Genomic DNA, 19086 nt, shown 5'->3' with positions numbered 1-19086 from the left:
AAAAAATGAGAACGAAGGAAGAAACCAAAGCGAGAGCAATGAATATGAGTTTCTGTGTTTACTTCATAAAAGTTGACAGAATATCTCGTCGTTCAGAGCAGATGTAAGCGTGACATGTACCCGAGTAAAGGCGTACCGTAATCTTGTACAGCTCGTAGATCCTCATAGCCGCACACGCGTTTTGGAGAGCGCCTCTCATCAGCCGCTTTTATTTACTTTAGCTTTCCTCCATGAGCCCGGCTTTCTTTGCCGCTTTTCGTGTATGGCGACCAGCGCTCGCCACTGGACGAAGAAAAGGGGATGTTGCAAGCATGTTCAACGCAGAACGCTGCATGGAACCGCGGCTCGTAAATTTCACCCAAGGCACTATCATTACGACGACACCAGTTTACCCTATTCTATGGGGTCTCCCCACTGAACCCTGGCCAATCCCCCGTCGTGGATGTGCCATGTCACGAAGGCAACAACAACATCCACGGCTCAGCGCTGCTTCCAGCTGACCGCCGCGTCGAAGAACAAATTGCAGCTGGTTACTAAGGCTCGTGTGCATTAGGTAATGACGGCAACTCACACGGCGCTGTCGTCTAACTTAACCTAGTATCACCAGGACTGCTCTTTCGCCTCTCGGGACGACGAATACGCTGCTATTCACGCATGCGCTGCTCCGGTGGCAGCGCAGCACTAGGCGGACTGAAAGCTTTGCCCAAGTTCGCTTAGGTTCGACTCTATGTTGTCCTCCGTTCAGGCGCCAAGGTCACCCGCGGCGCGTCGACAACAGAAGCTAAAAGCATTTCATGCTTAAAATGAAGCGCCTTATAATTCAGAATCTCGTTACAGAACAGATATTCCGCTTTAACTGAGGACGACGACCTTAATGTTCAAGCAATGAACTATGATCTCGCAGCTATCATTACGGAATGCGCGGTACAAGTAGGCGGTAGGATGGTTATACAGGATACCGTCAAGCTAGCTAAGGAGACGAAGGGTCTGATTAAGAAATGCCAAAGCATGAGGGCATCGAACCTCGTATACATAATAGGGCTAGCATAGCTGTCAAAGCTAATCAATAAGCGCAATGTAACCGACATAAGGACGTTTAATATGAAGATAATCGAGAATGCTCCAAAGATTGGACGTAGCCTAAAATCGGTGAAGAGGCAACTGGGCATAGGCGAAAATGAGATGTATGTGTTAAGAGACAAAGAGGGCAATGCCCTTAGCAATATGGATAAGAGAGTTAGAGTAGGCGATGAGTTCTACACAAATCTTTACAACCGCCAATATAATCAGGACGTTAATCAGAGGGGCAGTGCAATAAGAGGAGGAATGCAAAGTTGAAAAGCTGGTGGTGAGAGTCAGGCAAAACTGGACCCCTTGAAAGACGGTATGTAAACTGTGATAGAATAAATAACCATGCTGTATATGCAACGCCTCGCAATGACCTCGAGCGTAGTGGAGCTTGGAAGAATGCAAACAGAACTAATTGAAAAGAAGGGGACGTCAAGGACTTGAAAAATTAGACTGATCAGATTATTGCTCGTTGCCTGCAACGTATTTACTAAGGTAATCGCTAATATAGTCAGGACAGCCTTAGACGGTGCAGAAACGTGGAGGGTAACGAAAAGGGTTCAGCTCAAGTTAAGTACAACGCGGCGAGCTATGGAAAGATAAATGATAGGTGTAACGTTAAGAGATCGGAAGCGGGCAGAGTGGGTGTGGGAACAAACGCGGGATATTGACCTCATAGTCGAAATGAAGAGACAGAAATCCAGCAGGGAATTCAGCGACAATCCCAGCGTAGTCTACACGGACGCAGCAAAGTACCGATACGAACGAAAAACGATCGCCGTTGTAACAGACGAAGAAGGGAAAGAAATAACCAGCGCAACAATAAGCAACCCAAGCATAGAGGCAGCTGAAGAGGCCGCCATTGCTCTGGCAATATCGCACGGCAACGGAACAGGACAGAACCTCACTATGCAACAACTATACAAGAGGCAGGATCGACAGCATCGCCAATTATATTACACACGCGACGAGAAGACACATATACACTAAACATAACATAGCATGGGTTCCGGGACATGAGGGGATGAGGGGCAACGTGGCAGCAGACGAGTTAGCTCGAGGGTACGTCAACCGAGCAGACTAAACACTTTGCACCAGGGGCACGATTGACCCTGTTATCCCCCCGTACTCAGACATACTCGATCATTACAGGGGTCAGCGGAAACACTACCCAGCCCCACACAAAAGGCTATCGAAAGAGGAGGCGGTAGACTGGCGCAGACTACAAACCGGTGCCTACCCGCACCTGAACAAACTACACAAGATTTTCCCTACATTATGTGTACACGAATGTCCGTGGTGCCAGGGTAAACCTACACTAGAGCATGTCACATGGACCTGCCCTAAGGCAAACTTAGAGCCTAGTGGTGAATTCCAATCGCAGGCCCGGAGCGGTCTGCACTCTCTGTGACAGAGCGCCTGAATCCGGCGCAGAGCGCGCGGCCTGAAATTGCGATTGGAGCACACTTGCTCTGGCCAGAGCATGCAGGCCAGAGCATGTAGGGCGCTGCTATCGCCGCTGAAATAGGACGATACGCAAACTTCCGGTCGGATCCGCCGATTTCGGCGGAGCAGTCTCGGCTCGGCAACCGCTCCCTGTCTACGAATGGAAGACGTGATCCGTGCCTCAGACCTGCGTTCGGAATACAGTTGCTCCGAAAAGAGCAGGAAACGTTGCTCCAGAAGTGCTCCAACTCTGCGATTAAAAGTCACCATGAAATAGACCACCCGAGCGTGACGCAGTGGGAGCACTTGCTGGCCAGCCAGGACGAGGAAGCGCAACGATTCCTCGTACGCCGAGCCACGCTGGTAGCTGTCAAGAGCGGCATCCTGGATCGAGGATCGACCACGGCGCCCAGTGACCCGTAAGGATCACGAAAATTTCAAATTTGATGCCATTGAAGCTTTTTCTATCCATCCATCCATCCAAGAGAAAGAAAGGGGCTTGGGCAAGGCGTTTAATGCGAAGGCAAGATAACCGCTGGTGCTTAAGGGTAACGGAGAGGATTCCAAGAGAAGGCGAGCGTAGCAGGGGGTGGCAGAAAGTTAGGTGGGAGGATGAGATTAGGAAGTTTGCGGGGATACGATGGGCGCAGCTGGCAAAGGAAAAGGTTAATTAGGGAGTCATGAGAGAGAGCTTTGCCCTGCAGTGGATGCAGTGAGGCTGATGATGATGATGGTGATGATGAACCTTCTTCAATCAACCATATGATCAGGCAGTCTTTCGTGAAGGCTACTCGACAATAGGCTAAGTCACTCTAGCGATAATGTGAAATTCTTCCAATACACAAAACAGGAAACAGGATTATGTTACTAACTACAAACCCATCTCCATGACCTGTGCAGAGTGTAAAGTACTTGAACACATCATCCTAAAACACAGATTTTTTCTTGAAAATGAAAGCGTAGTATGTCGCGAATTTGAAACGCGTTCCCAAATGCAGGAGGGGAACGCTATCGCGTGTATATTCAAACGTGAGAATAGACAAATCCAACAACACAAAACGAAGCGGTGCTTATAACTTATAAGTAAAAAGCCAGTAAGGAACGAAAGCCCGAAATGAAAACACACACTCGCACGCGTAAAACACTACCGGTTAAAGGAAAGAGTTCACCAGGTACTGAGCGTCCCAGGTGAAGCGGGGATACCTTGCGGATAGGGCGGACGAGGGTGAATGAACTGCGAAGCGTCGTTGGCATTGCGCTGAGGGACGCGGCGGAAAGGAGCCAGGTGGTAGATAGGAGATGGAAGGACCACAAAATGTATGGTGGGGCAGCCAGTAAAAGAATGTAAACCAATATGCCCCTGCCTGTGCCACTAAAATGGAAGGACCACAGGAAGACGCCCGTCAGCAGCCCCAAGAACTTGGCAGCAGCAGGAGGACAATAGCTAAGACCCGTCGACGGCGTCCCGAAACGCCGTAGGCTTAGTGCAGGCTATCCAAAGGACCTTGCGTCAATGATTCACGCGTGGTGGTGGCAGCCGTCGGAGGTTGAATCTGTGCTGCCGTGGACCTCCCTTGGATCACCGACGCAGTCCTTTCGATAGCCTGCATTGAGCCTGCGGCGTTTCAGGACGCCGTCGACGGGTTCTGGCTACGGTTTTAAAGCGAAAGCTTTACTACGCCAGCCAGCGAGCCGTTACGGCTCGTCGCGCCGTATGCCGTATGCGATTAATGAAACGATCTTGAGCCGCCCTTGCCTTGCAACGCCGTAAACGCGCTCCAACAGATAGCGCCGCCGTCGACGCCGCTCGCTCCACCAGATATGCTCCGATATATATATATATATATATATATATATATATATATATATATATATATATATATATATATATATATATATATATATATATATATATATACACCCCTTCGCCTCAGTGCATTCCAGTCGTTATGGAGAGCGCGAAAGGGACACAACGACAGAACGAAGCGAGGAAGAGACAACGCTCTCAAGAAAAGCCAGAAGAGCGTGCCGCACGACTCGAGAAGCGTCGTAACAAAGATGCGGCTAGAAGTCGTGCCATGTCCCGGAGTGGCTTTTCAACTGCGGAAGAGACCGGTTTGAGTACTCGAGAGCGTCGGAATGAGACGCTGCGCAGACGACGTGCCGAGGAAACGAAGCTTTCGCAATTCAACTAGGGTTAACCAGAGCTGAACCACAGGCAATTTTTTCCGCTGCTGCCCAGTTCCTGGGGCTGCTGACGAGCTTCTTCCTGTGGTCCTCTCCGCTCCTACTACCACCTGGCTCAGTTCTGTCGCCTCCTCCGACGCAACGCCAGCGACACGTCGCAGTTCATCCACCAGCGTCCACCCTATCCGCAAGGCATCCCCGCCTCACATGGGACGCTCGAGTTCTGGTAAAATAATTCGTTTTTGGGGAAAGGAAATGGCGCAGTATCTGCCTCACATATCGGCGAACACCTGAACCGCGCCGTAAGGGAAGGGATAAAGGAGGGAGTGAAAGAAGAAAGAGCTGCCATAGTGGAGGGCTCCGGAATAATTTCGACCACGTGGGGATCTTTAAGTGCACTCACATCGCACAGCACATGGGCGCCTTAGTGTATCGCCTCCATTAAAACGCAGCCGCCGCGGTAAGGTTCGAACCCGGGTACTCCGGATCTATAGCCGAGCGCCCTAACTGAGCCACTGCGGAACTCGTTCCTTTAATGTGTAGCGTTGCACGCGTGCTGAGGGTATGTTTTCCTTTTGTGTTTTCCGTTTCTTACTGGCTATCTACCTTATAATTTATAAACACAGCCTCGTTTTCTGTTGGTGAACCTGCCTGTTCTCTCGTTCGAACATGCATGCGATAGCGTTCTCCTTCTGCAGTTGGGAACGCGTTTCAAATTCGCGAAAATTGGCGTCCGCGCGACAGGATGAACCAGTGTTTTTTTTCCCCTTTCGTGGGTCCGTAAGAGCCCCGCCGCGGTGGCTCAGTGGTTAGGGCGCTCGACTACTGATCCGGAGTTCCCGGGTTCGAACCCGACCGCGGCGGCTGCGTCTTTATGGAGGAAAAACGCCAAGGCGCCCGTGTGCTGTGCGATGTCAGTGCACGTTAAAGATCCCCAGGTGGTCGAGTGAAAACTTTTATTGATACAGTCAAGAGATTCGCGGATTCGAAAGCTCCGTCGTCTTCGTTCTTGGCGCTGGCGATCGGAGTCTTCTCTTCAGCTTGTGTGGGCCCCTATTCCAGGGCTCCACTGAGCCGTGCTGCATCGCCCGCGTACCTTAATAAGGCCCGTTGGGCCGTGAGCTCGCTGCTGGTGAGACGGCTCTCCCATTGCTCCGCACTCGGCTGTTCGTGTTTGTGGAATGCTTTGTTGCGTTCGCACTCCCAAGTAATGTGATAAAGTGTGGGTGTGGCTCCGCACCACGGGCAGGTGGCCCTGTATTGTGATGGGAACATTTTGTTGAGTATGTGTAGGTTGGAGAAGGTGTTTGTAGTCTACGCCAGATGGTGGCCTCCTCCTTTGTCAGAACTTTGTGTGGTGGTGGATATTTGATTCTGATCACCCTGTGTAAGTTTAAAAGTTCTGCGTATCCCCCCTCGCAGGCTTGCAGATGGAACTCCGGGGCGTTAGACTGTCCTGCTCGGATTGCTTCGCCTCGAGCTAGGCTGTCTGCCCTTTCGTTTCCCTCTACCCCCGCGTGGCCTGGGATCCAAATCAGATTGTGTCTGGGTTTGTTTAACTCGGTAGGGGCTACCCCGCTGAGTATCCTGAGGGCCGTTTTGCTAATTCTGCCCTTCGTGTAGTTTTTGCACGTTTCTTTAGAATCTGTTAGAATATTTAGGGGGCGGCTGGTCCTATAGCCTTCTGCTGCCGCCAGCGCGACGGCAATTTCCTCGGCCTCCGCTGCGCCAGCGACTTTCGCCGTGGCACTCGTCACTAGGTGTCCTTCGTTGTCTACTACCACCATTGCGGCTGCATGTTCTGCTCCGCATGAATAGACGGCAGCGTCTTTGTAGACAGTGTTGTTTTTGGGGCTGGCGTTCGTTCGACGTATTCTGCCCTAGCCTTGCGTCGGTTTGCGTGGAGATTAGGGTCCGTGTTCTTTGGCATAGGCCCTATGTTAAAGGATTTTCTGAGGTGGTCCGGAACCTCCGTGTATCTATCGACTAGTCCGCGCGTGTCCCGACCCAGCCTTTTCAGGAGCGCCCGTCCTTCGGGGGTGCCTCCGAGTCTGATGGTCTGCGCACCCAGCAGCGCTTCCGCGAGTTCGCTGAAGGTGTTGCTGACGCCCAACTGCAGGAGTTTCTCGTTGGACGTGTTTCTGGGTAGGTGGAGGGCGTTCTTGTAAGCCTTTCTGAGGATGGTGTCGGCTTGCTCTCTTTCCGCCTTGGTGGTTGCGTGGTATGGCAGGGAGTACGTGACTCGGCTGACGATGAGGCTGTTGATGAGTTTGAGGGTGTCTTCCTCTCTCATTCCGTGTCTTTTCTGGGAGACTCGGTTGATCATGCGGCCCACCTGTTCCGCTGCCTTGCTTAGCAGGCTGATGGTGTGGCTGCACTTGCGGCTGCTTTGCAGCCACATTCCCAAAATTCTAATGTTCTTCTCGGGGATGTGTTGTCCCTCGAGGGTGACTTCTAGTGTTGCCTGGGTGGGATGTTTGCCAATTCTGAGGAGTTCCGATTTTTCCGTCGAGCATCGTAGGCCCCGTTCTTTGGTGTAGTTTTCCACGCAGGTGGCAGCCTCTTGCAGCCTCTCTTGCTTTTCACCGAGTGATCCCTGAGGGGTCCAGATTGTGACGTCGTCGGCGTACATAGCGTGCTGGATACCTTGGATCTTCTTTAGTCTGTTTGCTAAGCCGATAATTGCCACGTTGAAGAGGACGGGCGATATGACGGATCCTTGGGGTGTGCCTTTGCAGGGGGTGTGAAAGACGTCGCTTCTCAGCTCGCCCAGGCCCACTGTTGCTGTTCTGTTGCTTAGGAAGTCCCTGATGTAGTCGTGGGTTCTCTTCCCGCAGTTGGTATTGTTTATGCCCTCCATGATGGCCGCGTGGCTCACGTTGTCAAATGCCCCTTTTATGTCGAGGGCCATGACCACGTTTTAGCCCGCTTTTGGCATCGTCTCGAGCACTTCCTCCTTGAGTTGGAGTAGCACGTCTTGTGTAGAGAGGTTGGCCCTGAATCCATACATACTGTCCGGGTACAGTTGCTCTTTCTCCAGATAAGATTGAATTCGTCTGGTGTTGACTTTCTCGTAGAGTTTTCCTAGGCACGACGTGAGGGATATCGGCCTGAGGTTCTCTATTTTTAGCTTCTTGCCTGGCTTCGGAATCATTACGACGACGGCATGTTTCCATTCCGCCGGAACTCTTCCTTCTTGCCAGAGTGTGTTGAGGTATTTGGTTAGTTGTGTGATGACCCCCATAATGCGCAGGTCTGAGCGAGTGTGACATTCCTTGTGTGCTACGAGGTACATCCCTTGTGTGTGCTACGAGGTACATTCCTTGTGTGTGCTACGAGGTACATTCCTTGTGTGTGCTACGAGGTTCCGCGTTCGACGGCGCGGCGTAGAAGGGACCCGCCGCCGTGACAGCGGCATCATCAATTACCCAGCCATGCTTTTTGAGTGACGACCAGAACGAAGGGACCCGCCGCCGCCGCCGCGGGGAAACAGGCTTTATCCTCCCCAATTGGCGTGGCGGTTCCAGGGGCGGCCCTTCCGAGCACATTCCAGGACAAGGGAACTGTCAGCGATCCAGAGCGCGCCTTACCACAGCCGACGCTATGCGCTACCTCGAAGACAACATTCTTTCCCTCGGACTCAACACGTGAGGGGGGCGAGACAATAAGTGCGGTGGTATGTTTGTGCGCCCAAGTGAAAGCCCTAGCCCCCCCTCCTTCCCCTCCGGCGTGGGCGTCCTCACCCTAGGGGGTGTGGAGAAGAGGATATAAAAATCGAGAAGCAGTACGGAAGGGCACGCTCAGGACGACATCGTTCGCCAAGAGGGCCTTCAGCGCCGAAGCCCGTCGGCGTGCAGCTTCTGCCAGCAATTCCGCCGAGAGAGAAGTGTAACCGGTAGAGTCCACTTATGCCAAGAGGATCCCCCGTTATGCCTACAAATTTGGTTGCCATACCACCAGACGCTTCCAACACCTCGCGGTCCCCCTTCCTTCGAAGCGTGTTAAAACTGCTCTCCTTAAGCAATGTCACCTTTGACCCCGTATCTATCAACAATTCCATACAACAACCATTTAACTTGCAACGCACAACAGGGCATGCCTCATCGGCCACACAAACTACCACCACCTCATCATCTACTGCTCCCTCCCCACGCTCCTCAGGCTGGGGAGGACTAACTAGTTTTTTGTCTCGGTATCTGGAGCCCCGCTGTAGGCTTGCTTAGGGCGTGTCTCGCCTGCTTCTCTTTGTGGCTCCCCACGGCGCACGTTTTGGCAGAACCTGGCGATGTGTCCGCGACCCTGGCAAGCGAAGCATACGATTTCTTCAAAATCTCGCATACCGCGCCTGTAGCTTTGTGGCGGTCTCCGGTTTCCAGCGAATGGGCGCTGTTGAGCGCGCGCTTCAACCTGGCATTCTACCTGCTGAGATAGCAGCTGTTCTAAGCGATCTAACCGCTCTGTCAAGAGAGCAACCTCAGGGTTGAGCACCGCTCTCTCTATGACGCGTACTCTCGCTGCGGCTGTCGTTAACGCCTCATTTTGTTCCTCATCCAATGCGGCCTCCACGGCTTGGTCGAAATTGCTCGGCTTGCGCGAGAGCACGAACCGGCGCACGGGGTCTTGCAGACCAGCCACGAACAAAGCGGTCATTTCCTCTTTAAGTATATCCTCCGCGTATTTCTTCTTAAGCTGGTCTCCTTCCTCCTCCCTGCTTAACGTATCGCGCGCTAAGCGCTGAAGCCGCGACGCAAACGTTCGCACGTCCTCCCCTACCATCTGTCCGGCGTCACGGAACCTCTGTACTCGCACGTGACGTGGTTCAGTGTCAAAATGCTCAAACGCGAGCTTCTTAAATTCCGCAAATGATTTTGTGGATTTTACTTTTTCGTCTCGCCATGCAAAATCATGAGCAGCTCCTGCCATCTTACACCTCGCCATTCCCAGCATTTGAGCATCGGACCATCCCCCCATTTTCCCAATCTCTTCTAGCATGGAAAAGAAATCGCAGATTGGAACCCCTGTCTTATCTCCCGTAAACGTCGGAATGACGCTTCCTAATGCCAGCATGCTTGCTCCGAGCGACGGCTGTGGAGTGGGAGCTCCCTCAGATAAAGACATTTTTTTTTCAAGCCCTCCGGTGCCCCAAGCCTCTCAAATGGGGGTAAGAGTCCCACAATCAGTCCCGTGATTCCCTTTTGATTACAATTTTGAAGTCATGAATGTCACAGCATTCAGAGGACATTTGCTTTTGAGACCCCACTTCTGACACCAGTGTGATGACCCCCATAATGCGCAGGTCCACACGGGACGGAGAGGCAAAGAGACACCGTATGGCTCAGTTTAAACAAACAGATATATTCAATAGTTATACATGATTAATATTCAGAGGCTGGGGCGTCCGAGCTTACGTGCCGACGACTTCATGGGGGCGATGGAGTGGCTCCGGAGTTGGGCTCGAGCGGTTGCTGGCAGAAGCTGCACGCCGACGGGCTTCGGCGCTGAAGGCCCTCTTGGCGAACGATGTCGTCCTGAGCGTGCCCTTCCGTACTGCTTCTCGATTTTTATATCCTCTTCTCCACACCCCCTAGGGTGAGGACGCCCACGCCGGAGGGGAAGGAGGGGGGGGCTAGGGCTTTCGCTTGGGCGCACAAACATACCACCGCACTTATTGTCTCGCCCCCCTCACGTGTTGAGTCCGAGGGAAAGAATGTTGTCTTCGAGGTAGCGCATAGCGTCGGCTGTGGTAAGGCGCGCTCTGGATCGCTGACAGTTCCCTTGTCCTGGAATGTGCTCGGAAGGGCCGCCCCTGGAACCGCCACGCCAATTGGGGAGGATAAAGCCTGTTTCCCCGCGGCGGCGGCGGCGGGTCCCTTCATTCTGGTCGTCACTCAAAAAGCATGGCTGGGTAATTGATGATGCCGCTGTCACGGCGGCGGGTCCCTTCTACGCCGCGCCGTCGAACGCGGAACCTCGTAGCACACACAAGGAATGTACCTCGTAGCACACACAAGGAATGCACCTCGTAGCACACACAAGGAATGTACCTCGTAGCACACAAGGAATGTCACAGTTGGTCGATTGCATCGTCGCTGAGATTTCGGATCAGGGAGTTCCGGATCTTGTCCGCTCCTGCTGCCGTGTTTTTCGTTGCCGATCTGATCGCTTCCGGAGCCCTCCACTACGGCACCTCTTTCTTCCTTTCGTCTTTCACTCCCTCCTTTATCCCTTCCTTTACGGCGCGGTTCAGGTGTCCAACGATATATGAGACAGATACTGCGCCATTTTCTTCCCCCCCCCCTTCCGAGAAAAAAAAAAACAAATTATTATTATGGGTTCGTAAGAAAAAATGATGGCAACACTAAAGGATTTCATCAATTTGGGTCTGTTTGAGTGGTGCCGAGTTGCGTTCGTGGGTTGCCGCTGAGCAGGAAAAAGAACGTGCTGCACGGGCAGCCGAACGCGAACTTACCAAGGCGCAAGCAGAAGCCGAGCGCGAGGATGCAAAGTCGCTGGCAGATGCTGAAGAGCGTAGATTGCAGCTCCAATTAAGGCGCGCAGAAGCAGGTGGAGGTAATCGAGAACCCACTCCGGGGCCCTCAGCAGTGGTTAGCCCACACGAGTTGATTCCGCCTTTCGACGATCGCTGGGATGACTTAGATGCATACATTAAATGTTTTGAGCGTATCGCAGAAGGGCACAGCAAGAGGAAAAATGGGCTAGGCCAATCAGAATGTCTTTGAATGAGGAGGCTCTCCGTGTGTTCGGCCGATTGTCTTCAACAGATTCAATGAATTATGATAAGGCAAAACTAGCCCTGCTCCAACATTTTCGGTTCACAGCAGAGGGTTACCGCGAAAGGTTTCGTGAAAGTCAGCCGCATGGTAAAGAAACAGGCAAGCAACACGCGGCACGCTTGCTCTCTCTTTTCGATCGATGGGTCGAGATGTTGGGTACGGTCACAACGTACAATAATTTACGTGACTTGGTGGTGGCCGAACAGCTCAAGAGGAACGGTCGCAGTCGTCTGGAGATATTCCTTCGGGAAATAGAGTGCAAGGCTCTGGATAAAATGGCTGAGGCAGCAGACAATTTCCTAGAGGCCCAGCGGCAAAGAAATTTGTCTTCGTTCAAACAATCGTTCGAACCTGCACGCGATAGCGTTCCCTTTCTGCAGTTGGGGACGCGTTTCAACTTCGCGACACACGATCCCCATCGTGAGGCCCTATAACGACGGGAATAAAGTTCATTCATTCATTCATTCATTCATTCATTCATTCATTCATTCATTCATTCATTCATTTATTCATTCATTGATTCATTCATTTAAACATGGCTTGTGTCAAGACTTTTGTGTAGTAACGCAGCTATTACAATTAGTCCACAGCTGTCTCTTGTTGCCAGGAAGAAAGAAAAGGAAAGTGCACAGGCCTGCCCACTGGCTCAAGCCGAGCCACAATCGCTACTACGTGCAGATAGTAGGAGAGTTGAAAGATGGGATAGAAAGACAGGATAGTACATACGCGCTAAAGGCAAAGCCGATCCCGGAGGTAGTGCAATACCAGTTCAACCGCTGGTGGGAGTGAAGCATCCTTCAAACTCTCCGCCTCATTTCCAAAAATAAGTCCATTGGACCCGTAACAGTCCACAGCTTATCCCACAGCGTAGACAGACAAAAATAAACCGCTCTAATAATACTGGATTTTTCGAAGGCATCTCATCGGGTTACACACACTAAACTAATTAATTAGCTAGAACTGACACTAGGCCATGGCTCTTTAGTTTATTTGATTACGAAGTACTTATCAGATACAACAAAATTTGTTGAAGCTAATAATCAAGCCTCCCATACAGTAAATGTGTCTGGTGTACCCCAGCTTCTTGGCGCTGTTCTCTTCCGCGATCAAGCAATTATTCTGAACGTTACTGCAGAAATGATTGCATGATTTATCAGTAAATAATACAATAGGGGATGGTGAAGCCCTTAGCAACGCGCTAGAAACTATAACTACATGGTGCACTGACTGGCAGATGACACTTAACGCCTACTAAATCTACTATTACTGCAGTTTCTAGGAAGAAACATAACTCCGACTTTCAGTGCACTATAAAGGACACACCACTTACTGCAGTGACTGAACGTAAGTGTCTTGGCGTACTAATAATCCATGAGCTGAAATGGAATGCGACACGTGGATGGAATGTCCTGAACAGCTCTAAAACGACTCTTTTTTTTTTATTAGACGACGCCTCAGATTAGCCACTTTTAAATTTAAGCTATTAGTCTACAAATTTTAGTTATCGAATATGCTAACGTCGTTTGGTTTCCTCGAACTAATCAAAATATAACCAAACTTGGAGCCGTTCAGAGAAAAGCAGTTTCATAATTAACAAATGCAAAATAACTGCTTCGCCTACTGAAACAACTTCAAAACTTTCTAGGGCAAACAAAGGCGAGGACAAAAAGAACACAAGGAACACCACGAGCGCTAACTTCCAGCAAACTTTGTTTCTCAAGCAGCACATCTATGCGCCAGAAAAATCACGTACTCAGTTTTGCACAACATTATCACATTCGCAAAAATGCCAGCTCTTTATCACTAAGAAAGATGGAAGGTGTGCTAACACACGTTCGACCATGCAAATGGATGCGCAGTTAAGCACCCGAAACCGTACGTAGCATGCGTTGAAGGGGTCGTGCATCAGATTCCCTGATCTTGCGGTAACAAATATAAAGGGCAGACAGGAAGGTGCCTCAACGAGCACTTAATGGATCATGCTCGTAACATCAAGAAGAGGGAAGCTCGTTGAACATATTGTTTCGAGCGAGACAAAAACATGCAAAGCTTTTTTGGCTACATGTGTTGCCATAGCAAAAAGCAGAGATAGGTAAACTCGAGAAATCTTTGAAGCCGAGAAGATAAATAGTTCAGGTCGCACATGTGTTAGCACGCCTTCCACCTTTCTCAGTGGTCAAATGCTGGCATTTTTGCGAATGTGATAATGTTGTGCAAAACTGATTACGTGTTTTCTCTGGCGTTAAATGGGCTGCTTGAGAACAATATAGTTTGTTTGAAGTTAGCGCTTGTGGTGTTCCTTGTGTTCTTTTTGTCCTCGTCTTTGTTCGCCCTACAGTGTTTTGAAGCTACGTACTACCAACAAGCCCAAAAAGCCACCCTACTGTACTGAAGTAATGAGAGCAGAAGGGATCAAATCATTGCAGACTCATGCTAAACTCGCGCGGCTGAAAGTTATGTTTCAACTAATTAATGGACATCTAAAACTGGACACTACTAAATACATTTCCCTTTCCGAAGCAAGGTCAACGCGTCGTAAGTGAGTATGATTTGTTATAATATATGTTGCTTACTCATAGTCTGTATATCCTAAAAAGTAGCATTATTTCCCACATTTTTGTTCTTTGTTTAATTATACCGATAATATGTTTATTTCGTGTACTATTGCATTGTTTACGTTATAGCTGTGTTGTATTTCCGTTTTGCCATCTGTTGTTTTTTTAACATGATGATCAGTTGAATGTTCTCATTAATACTAGACCGCTTTCATGTTGACTTAACTATGGCCTCCTGCCTCAACATCAAATGGGGTTAGCAGTATAAATAAATAAATAAATAAATAAATAAATAAATAAATAAATAAATAAATAAATAAATAAATAAATAAATTTCAAAATATGATCAATGAGTTAGACAGGCAGAGCAGAACGATGGGTCTAAAAATTAACATGCAGAAAACCTAAGTTATGTTCAACAGTCTTGGAAGGAAAAAGCAGTTTACGATTGGTAGCCATGTGATGGAAGTGGTAAGGAAATACGTCCACTGAGGGCGGGTAGTGATCGCATACCCGGATAACGGGAGGGAAATAACTAGAATGATAAGAATGAGGTGGAGGGCATTTGGCAGGTTCTCTCAGATCATGAATAGCAGGTTACCAATATTCCTCAAGAGAAAAGTTTAGAACAGCTGTATCTTACCGGTGCTCACTTACGGGGTAGAGATGCTAACCAAAAGGGTTCAGCTTAAGCTAAGGATAACGCAGCGAGCTATGGAGATGTAAATGACAAGTGTAAGGTTAAGTGACACGAAAAGAGCAAAATGGGTCAGGGAACAAACGCTAGTTAATGACATCGTAGCGGAAATCAAAAGAAAGAAATGGGCTTGGGCAGGGCATGTAATGCGAAGATAAGGTAACCTACGGTCGTTAGATGTAAGAGACTGGATACCAAGAGAAGACAAGCATAGCAGGGGGTGGCAGAAAGTTAGGTGGGCTGATGAGATTAAGAAGCTTGCTCGGATAGGGTGGCCTCTGCTCGCACAGAACAAGGTGAATTTAATACATTCGGGAGAGAACTTTGTCCTGCAGCGGACGCAGTAAGGCTGATGTTGATGAACTGACTTTGCTGCGTATCCTTCATCGGATGCTGGTGGATTTACCCTGTGCCAGACTGCGGCGATTGTGCGTTCCGCTTCAGCTGATTCCGAGAACGCAGCACGGGCATTGAGTGCTTATAACACCGGTCCATGAATCCTCCCTCCATGCATGGAACCAATCCTTTCCTGGAGGGTGCTCCTCTACGGCGTATGGAACCTTCCAGGACGGCGATCACAGTGCCCAGCTTTTCCCTGAGGCATTCGTGCGCAAGAGGACCAGTTTTCTCTACAAGAGACGCCCTCTTCGCACTACTTTTTCTGGCTATCCTAGTTCCGTTCTTTTCCAGCACGAATTCTGTGTTCGTCATTGCGAAGAAGGGGAAGATATTATGTGTCATGCGGTGAGGAGCAGTGAATCAGATGTCTATAAGCAAAGAATATTTTTTTTTTCTGTTGTTATGTGCTTCTTTGAAATTAGAGCGAGTATGCGAGGCACCCTCGCGAATAGAACTTGGCTGCGATTCACTGCGTCGTCCTTTTTGCCGAACAGCCCAATGGGGAACACTTCGCCTGTATTATGAGTTTGCAATCAAATTAGAAATATCAATTGCGTAGAGGGCTGGAGACAGGAGAAGAATGGGGTGGGGGAGCGATTAATAGGCATACGAAGCGCCACAACGCGCCCAGTGTGCTGCTGCAGCCAGGCGCCGATGACAGTGTTGCCAGCCTGGGCCTTGGCTAGGGCTGTGGTGTGTTGCAATAGGCGCTTCCTGTTCGCGGATAAAAGCAAGTCTCTTGACTCTGTTGACCACAGCCGTTCAGCGCACGTCGTCCGAGGCCACCGCATTGGTGTGCCGCACCATTCGGTGGCTCCCTTTGCTCACCGCACTCTGACCCGCCGCGTAGATAGAGCGTTTGACTGCTTGGCTCGAGAATGCAACATAGCACACGCCTGTGCTGCGCGGACTCAGTGCACGTATTATTAACTCAATGTACACTCCAATCCTGGTAACCCTTACTAGATGTGCAGATATGAAAATTTTTCTGCACCGATATTTTTTTTTGAAGCTACGGTGTGCCTTATAACTTTTACAGGTCAAGCGATAACCTCTATTTTTACCGTCGCTGTGAGAAGTTCACAGTTGCACTGTAACCTTCATTTTTTTCGTCAGTTGTGATCAGTTTACTGGCTCAACGTAATTTATTAGCCTCAAGCTGTGCTCGCGGAACTGAGCCGCTGGGCCGTGGGCAAAACTAACCGATGCTTCGGGCTTTTGCGCGGGCCTTTATGGTGGGAAATGTACCATGAACAAACGAGTTGTTCTATCGTCGTGCAGTTGCTCTCTATGCGTGCGTGAAATCCCACTCGTGGGCTCCTTCTCTGTGCGCATGTTCGGGTAAGCGCAAGGCCGCGCTCACACAGCCATGGGAGGAGCCCCCGTTGGCTGTGCAGCTTTTTTCTTTTTTACCAGAGCACCGAATTCCTCCTCGCCCCGACACCGGATTTGGAAGGAATATAGCTGCCGCTGCCTAACTAGTCCAGAACAACTAGCACCACTTTTTAGTGCCTTCTGTATCCGCCTTAGCAACGGCGTTTTTATGAGCGATATTGTAAGTTCGTTCGTAGCTGGCACAGCCAACTTCCACGGTATTGTCAGCACTCTCAGGAAAGCGAGCCCAGCATGGGAGGGGGTGGGGGGTAATTTTCGCGACTCGCTTACGTGGCATCTCGTGGATTCAGGAGGTCAGCCCAGGGGCGTTGTGAAAGGTTGTCTGTTGTCTGAAACTGTCGTCGCGGTGACTTCGGCGGACGTAGTTGGTGCGACACACTTTTCATTCCACCTTTGCGCGCACATGTTTGAAGTTCCTCCATCATGCACGCGGCTATGGAGACAGCTTGCGGTTAGCAAACTCCCTTGGCTCGCTGTTTTGGCAGCACTGGCTACGGCAGCCATGCACCTTTCACGGCCAGTGGCGCGGGGAAAAGGAACGCGCGCGTGTGCGCAGCAGCAGCATAAGCGCAGTGCTTGGGTGGCAGCGGCGTTAACCAGGCTTGGCAGTGCTGACGACTCGTGCAGGAGCCAGTGCTACGGCGGGGCCAAGCCGCCGTTCGACGACGAGCCGCCGGCGGGAAAGCGCGCCCGGCTCGAGCCGCCGCCCTTGGAGAAGGCGCACATCGAGGAGGAGAAGAAGAAGAGGCAGGTGAGTGGTCACACCGCGCGACAGCTGTGCCGGACGGGGCCTAACGGTGCGGCTGGGGCCCAGGAGCGGCTGGAGGGCATCTGCGAGCAGCTGCGGCTGCTGGGCCGCCAGCAGGAGGAGCTCAAGGCTCGGCTGCAGGCGTCCCGAGACCTGCCGCCCAACGTGGGGGCCGTGCCGCAGCTCCAGTCCCAGCTGGAGCACATCTCCACGCAGCAGATGCAGCTCATCAACGAGCAGAGCGAGCTCTCCAAGCAGCTGAGACGCATAGACAAGTATGCGACGCTCCCTTTCTCGCAAGCGCTTCTGTCGCTCTTGGCGACGTGTAATCTGCTCTTGCTGCCTCCATATGCGAAGGGGGCATGTTTGAGTCTGCGCAACCTCATGTAGCAAGCACGCCTGTGGGCCCCGAGTTCTATGCACACATGCGCAGGGAATCCCGCCTGCCAAAGTGCTTAAAATTTTTTTCCAATTAAGATGGAATGAATCGGATGAAATCAATCAAGTTTGGCAAAAGGTGGGGGGTATGTAAAATTTTTCTACGAAGGGGTAATAAGTGTGCTAAATAAATTCCCCTAAATAACTAGGATTGTTTCGATTAAAATCGAACCTGATCTCTTGGCTTTTTTAGCGGCCATAGTAAGACAGCGTGGATGTTACTGCACACTTCGCTATTGAATGATTTGCTTAATAAGAAAAAAATACTACCCTACGGTTTATTTATGCGTGAGCCAAATGAAGGCGCAGTAAGCGGTTATATTTTGCTTTGGGGCGTGTCACCGGCGTGTCCACTCACCTGAAGAAATCAGTGCAGATTTTGTATCTTTAAGGTGTATCCAGACGACGAACCACGGACTTGTTCTGGCCCGCGGACTAGCGGTCACGTGGAATTTCGCTTCCGGTGTACGAGGCCCGCGCATGGTACGCGGACCGAATCGCGCGAGAATTGCGAGAACATATCTTCTGGCGGTGACTGCGGACTTTTTAGTCTACTCGCACGCATGAAGTCTGGCAACTACACCAAACTGGTCTGTCCCGGCTCAGTGCTCCTGGCAGTCGAGGCGACGCCAGCGAAAATAGCTTTGCGTCCACTGTTAACATGTCAACGTGGTCATACAAAGCTACGTTTTACTTCTTAGCCTTAGTACAGCTTTATGGCTCGTTCACACTTGGACATTCGGCGGCGAGAGCGAGCGAATTTAGCCGCAACGCCGGCGCTTGCGACGTAGAGATATGGTTAGAAAAGAACAATAATTGACGCTGTCTACGTGCCATAAGCGTATGCACGCTTATGTACGCTAAACGCAGGTATTTTTTTTGGCACGTTACAGCATTTCTCACATTTCCCACCTTTAGTTTATCGTATGCAAACACAGACGGGAGGATACGCTCTAGTGTTCCTGTATATGCTCCCTGCGGGAGCATATTGTTCCGGGAAAAAATATATTTACAGCTATGTACACCAGCGAAGGAACAGCTACGAGCGGCACTCAGAACACAGTCAGAACTTTGTTGTCTTCGTCTTCGACCACACGTTCACTCGCTCAGTCTCGTCGTCGTCTTCCCGCATCAGGACCCCCGGCTGATGAGACGCCGTCTCGGCGTTAGAGTGTCGACGTGTGAACGTCGTGATAAGGTTTTAGGCGGGAGACATGGACGACGTCGGTGAAGGGGCCAGAGGACGATGGCGAGCACGCAAGGGGTGCAATTTCATAGTTCTCGTTGGTGACACGCGCACCACACGGTAAGGGCCCCGGTAGTGAGAAGGGAGCTTCTCGGACAGACCGACGCTGCGTG

General features: G+C 50.6%; 1 protein-coding gene across 3 annotated transcripts in view; it reads left to right on the top strand.

Annotated features, from left to right (window-relative positions):
* Positions 1–19086, top strand: part of nab (NGFI-A-binding protein homolog) — an 867324-nt gene that overhangs the window by 789415 nt on the left and 58823 nt on the right. For 2 of the 3 annotated variants that reach the window (XM_077628086.1, XM_077628087.1), the window contains 2 exons: positions 17151–17292; positions 17356–17564. In XM_077628086.1, the coding sequence (XP_077484212.1) occupies positions 17151–17292; positions 17356–17564 (351 nt within the window). The remainder of the gene's footprint in view (positions 1–17150; positions 17293–17355; positions 17565–19086) is intronic. The other variant, XM_077628088.1, reaches the window with a different exon arrangement.

The sequence above is a fragment of the Amblyomma americanum genome, chromosome 6 (assembly GCF_052857255.1).
Source record: "Amblyomma americanum isolate KBUSLIRL-KWMA chromosome 6, ASM5285725v1, whole genome shotgun sequence".
NCBI classification, from domain to species: domain Eukaryota; kingdom Metazoa; phylum Arthropoda; class Arachnida; order Ixodida; family Ixodidae; genus Amblyomma; species Amblyomma americanum.
The sequence above is the reverse complement of the archived record's forward strand: the minus strand, read 5'-3'. Positions and strand labels throughout refer to the sequence as shown.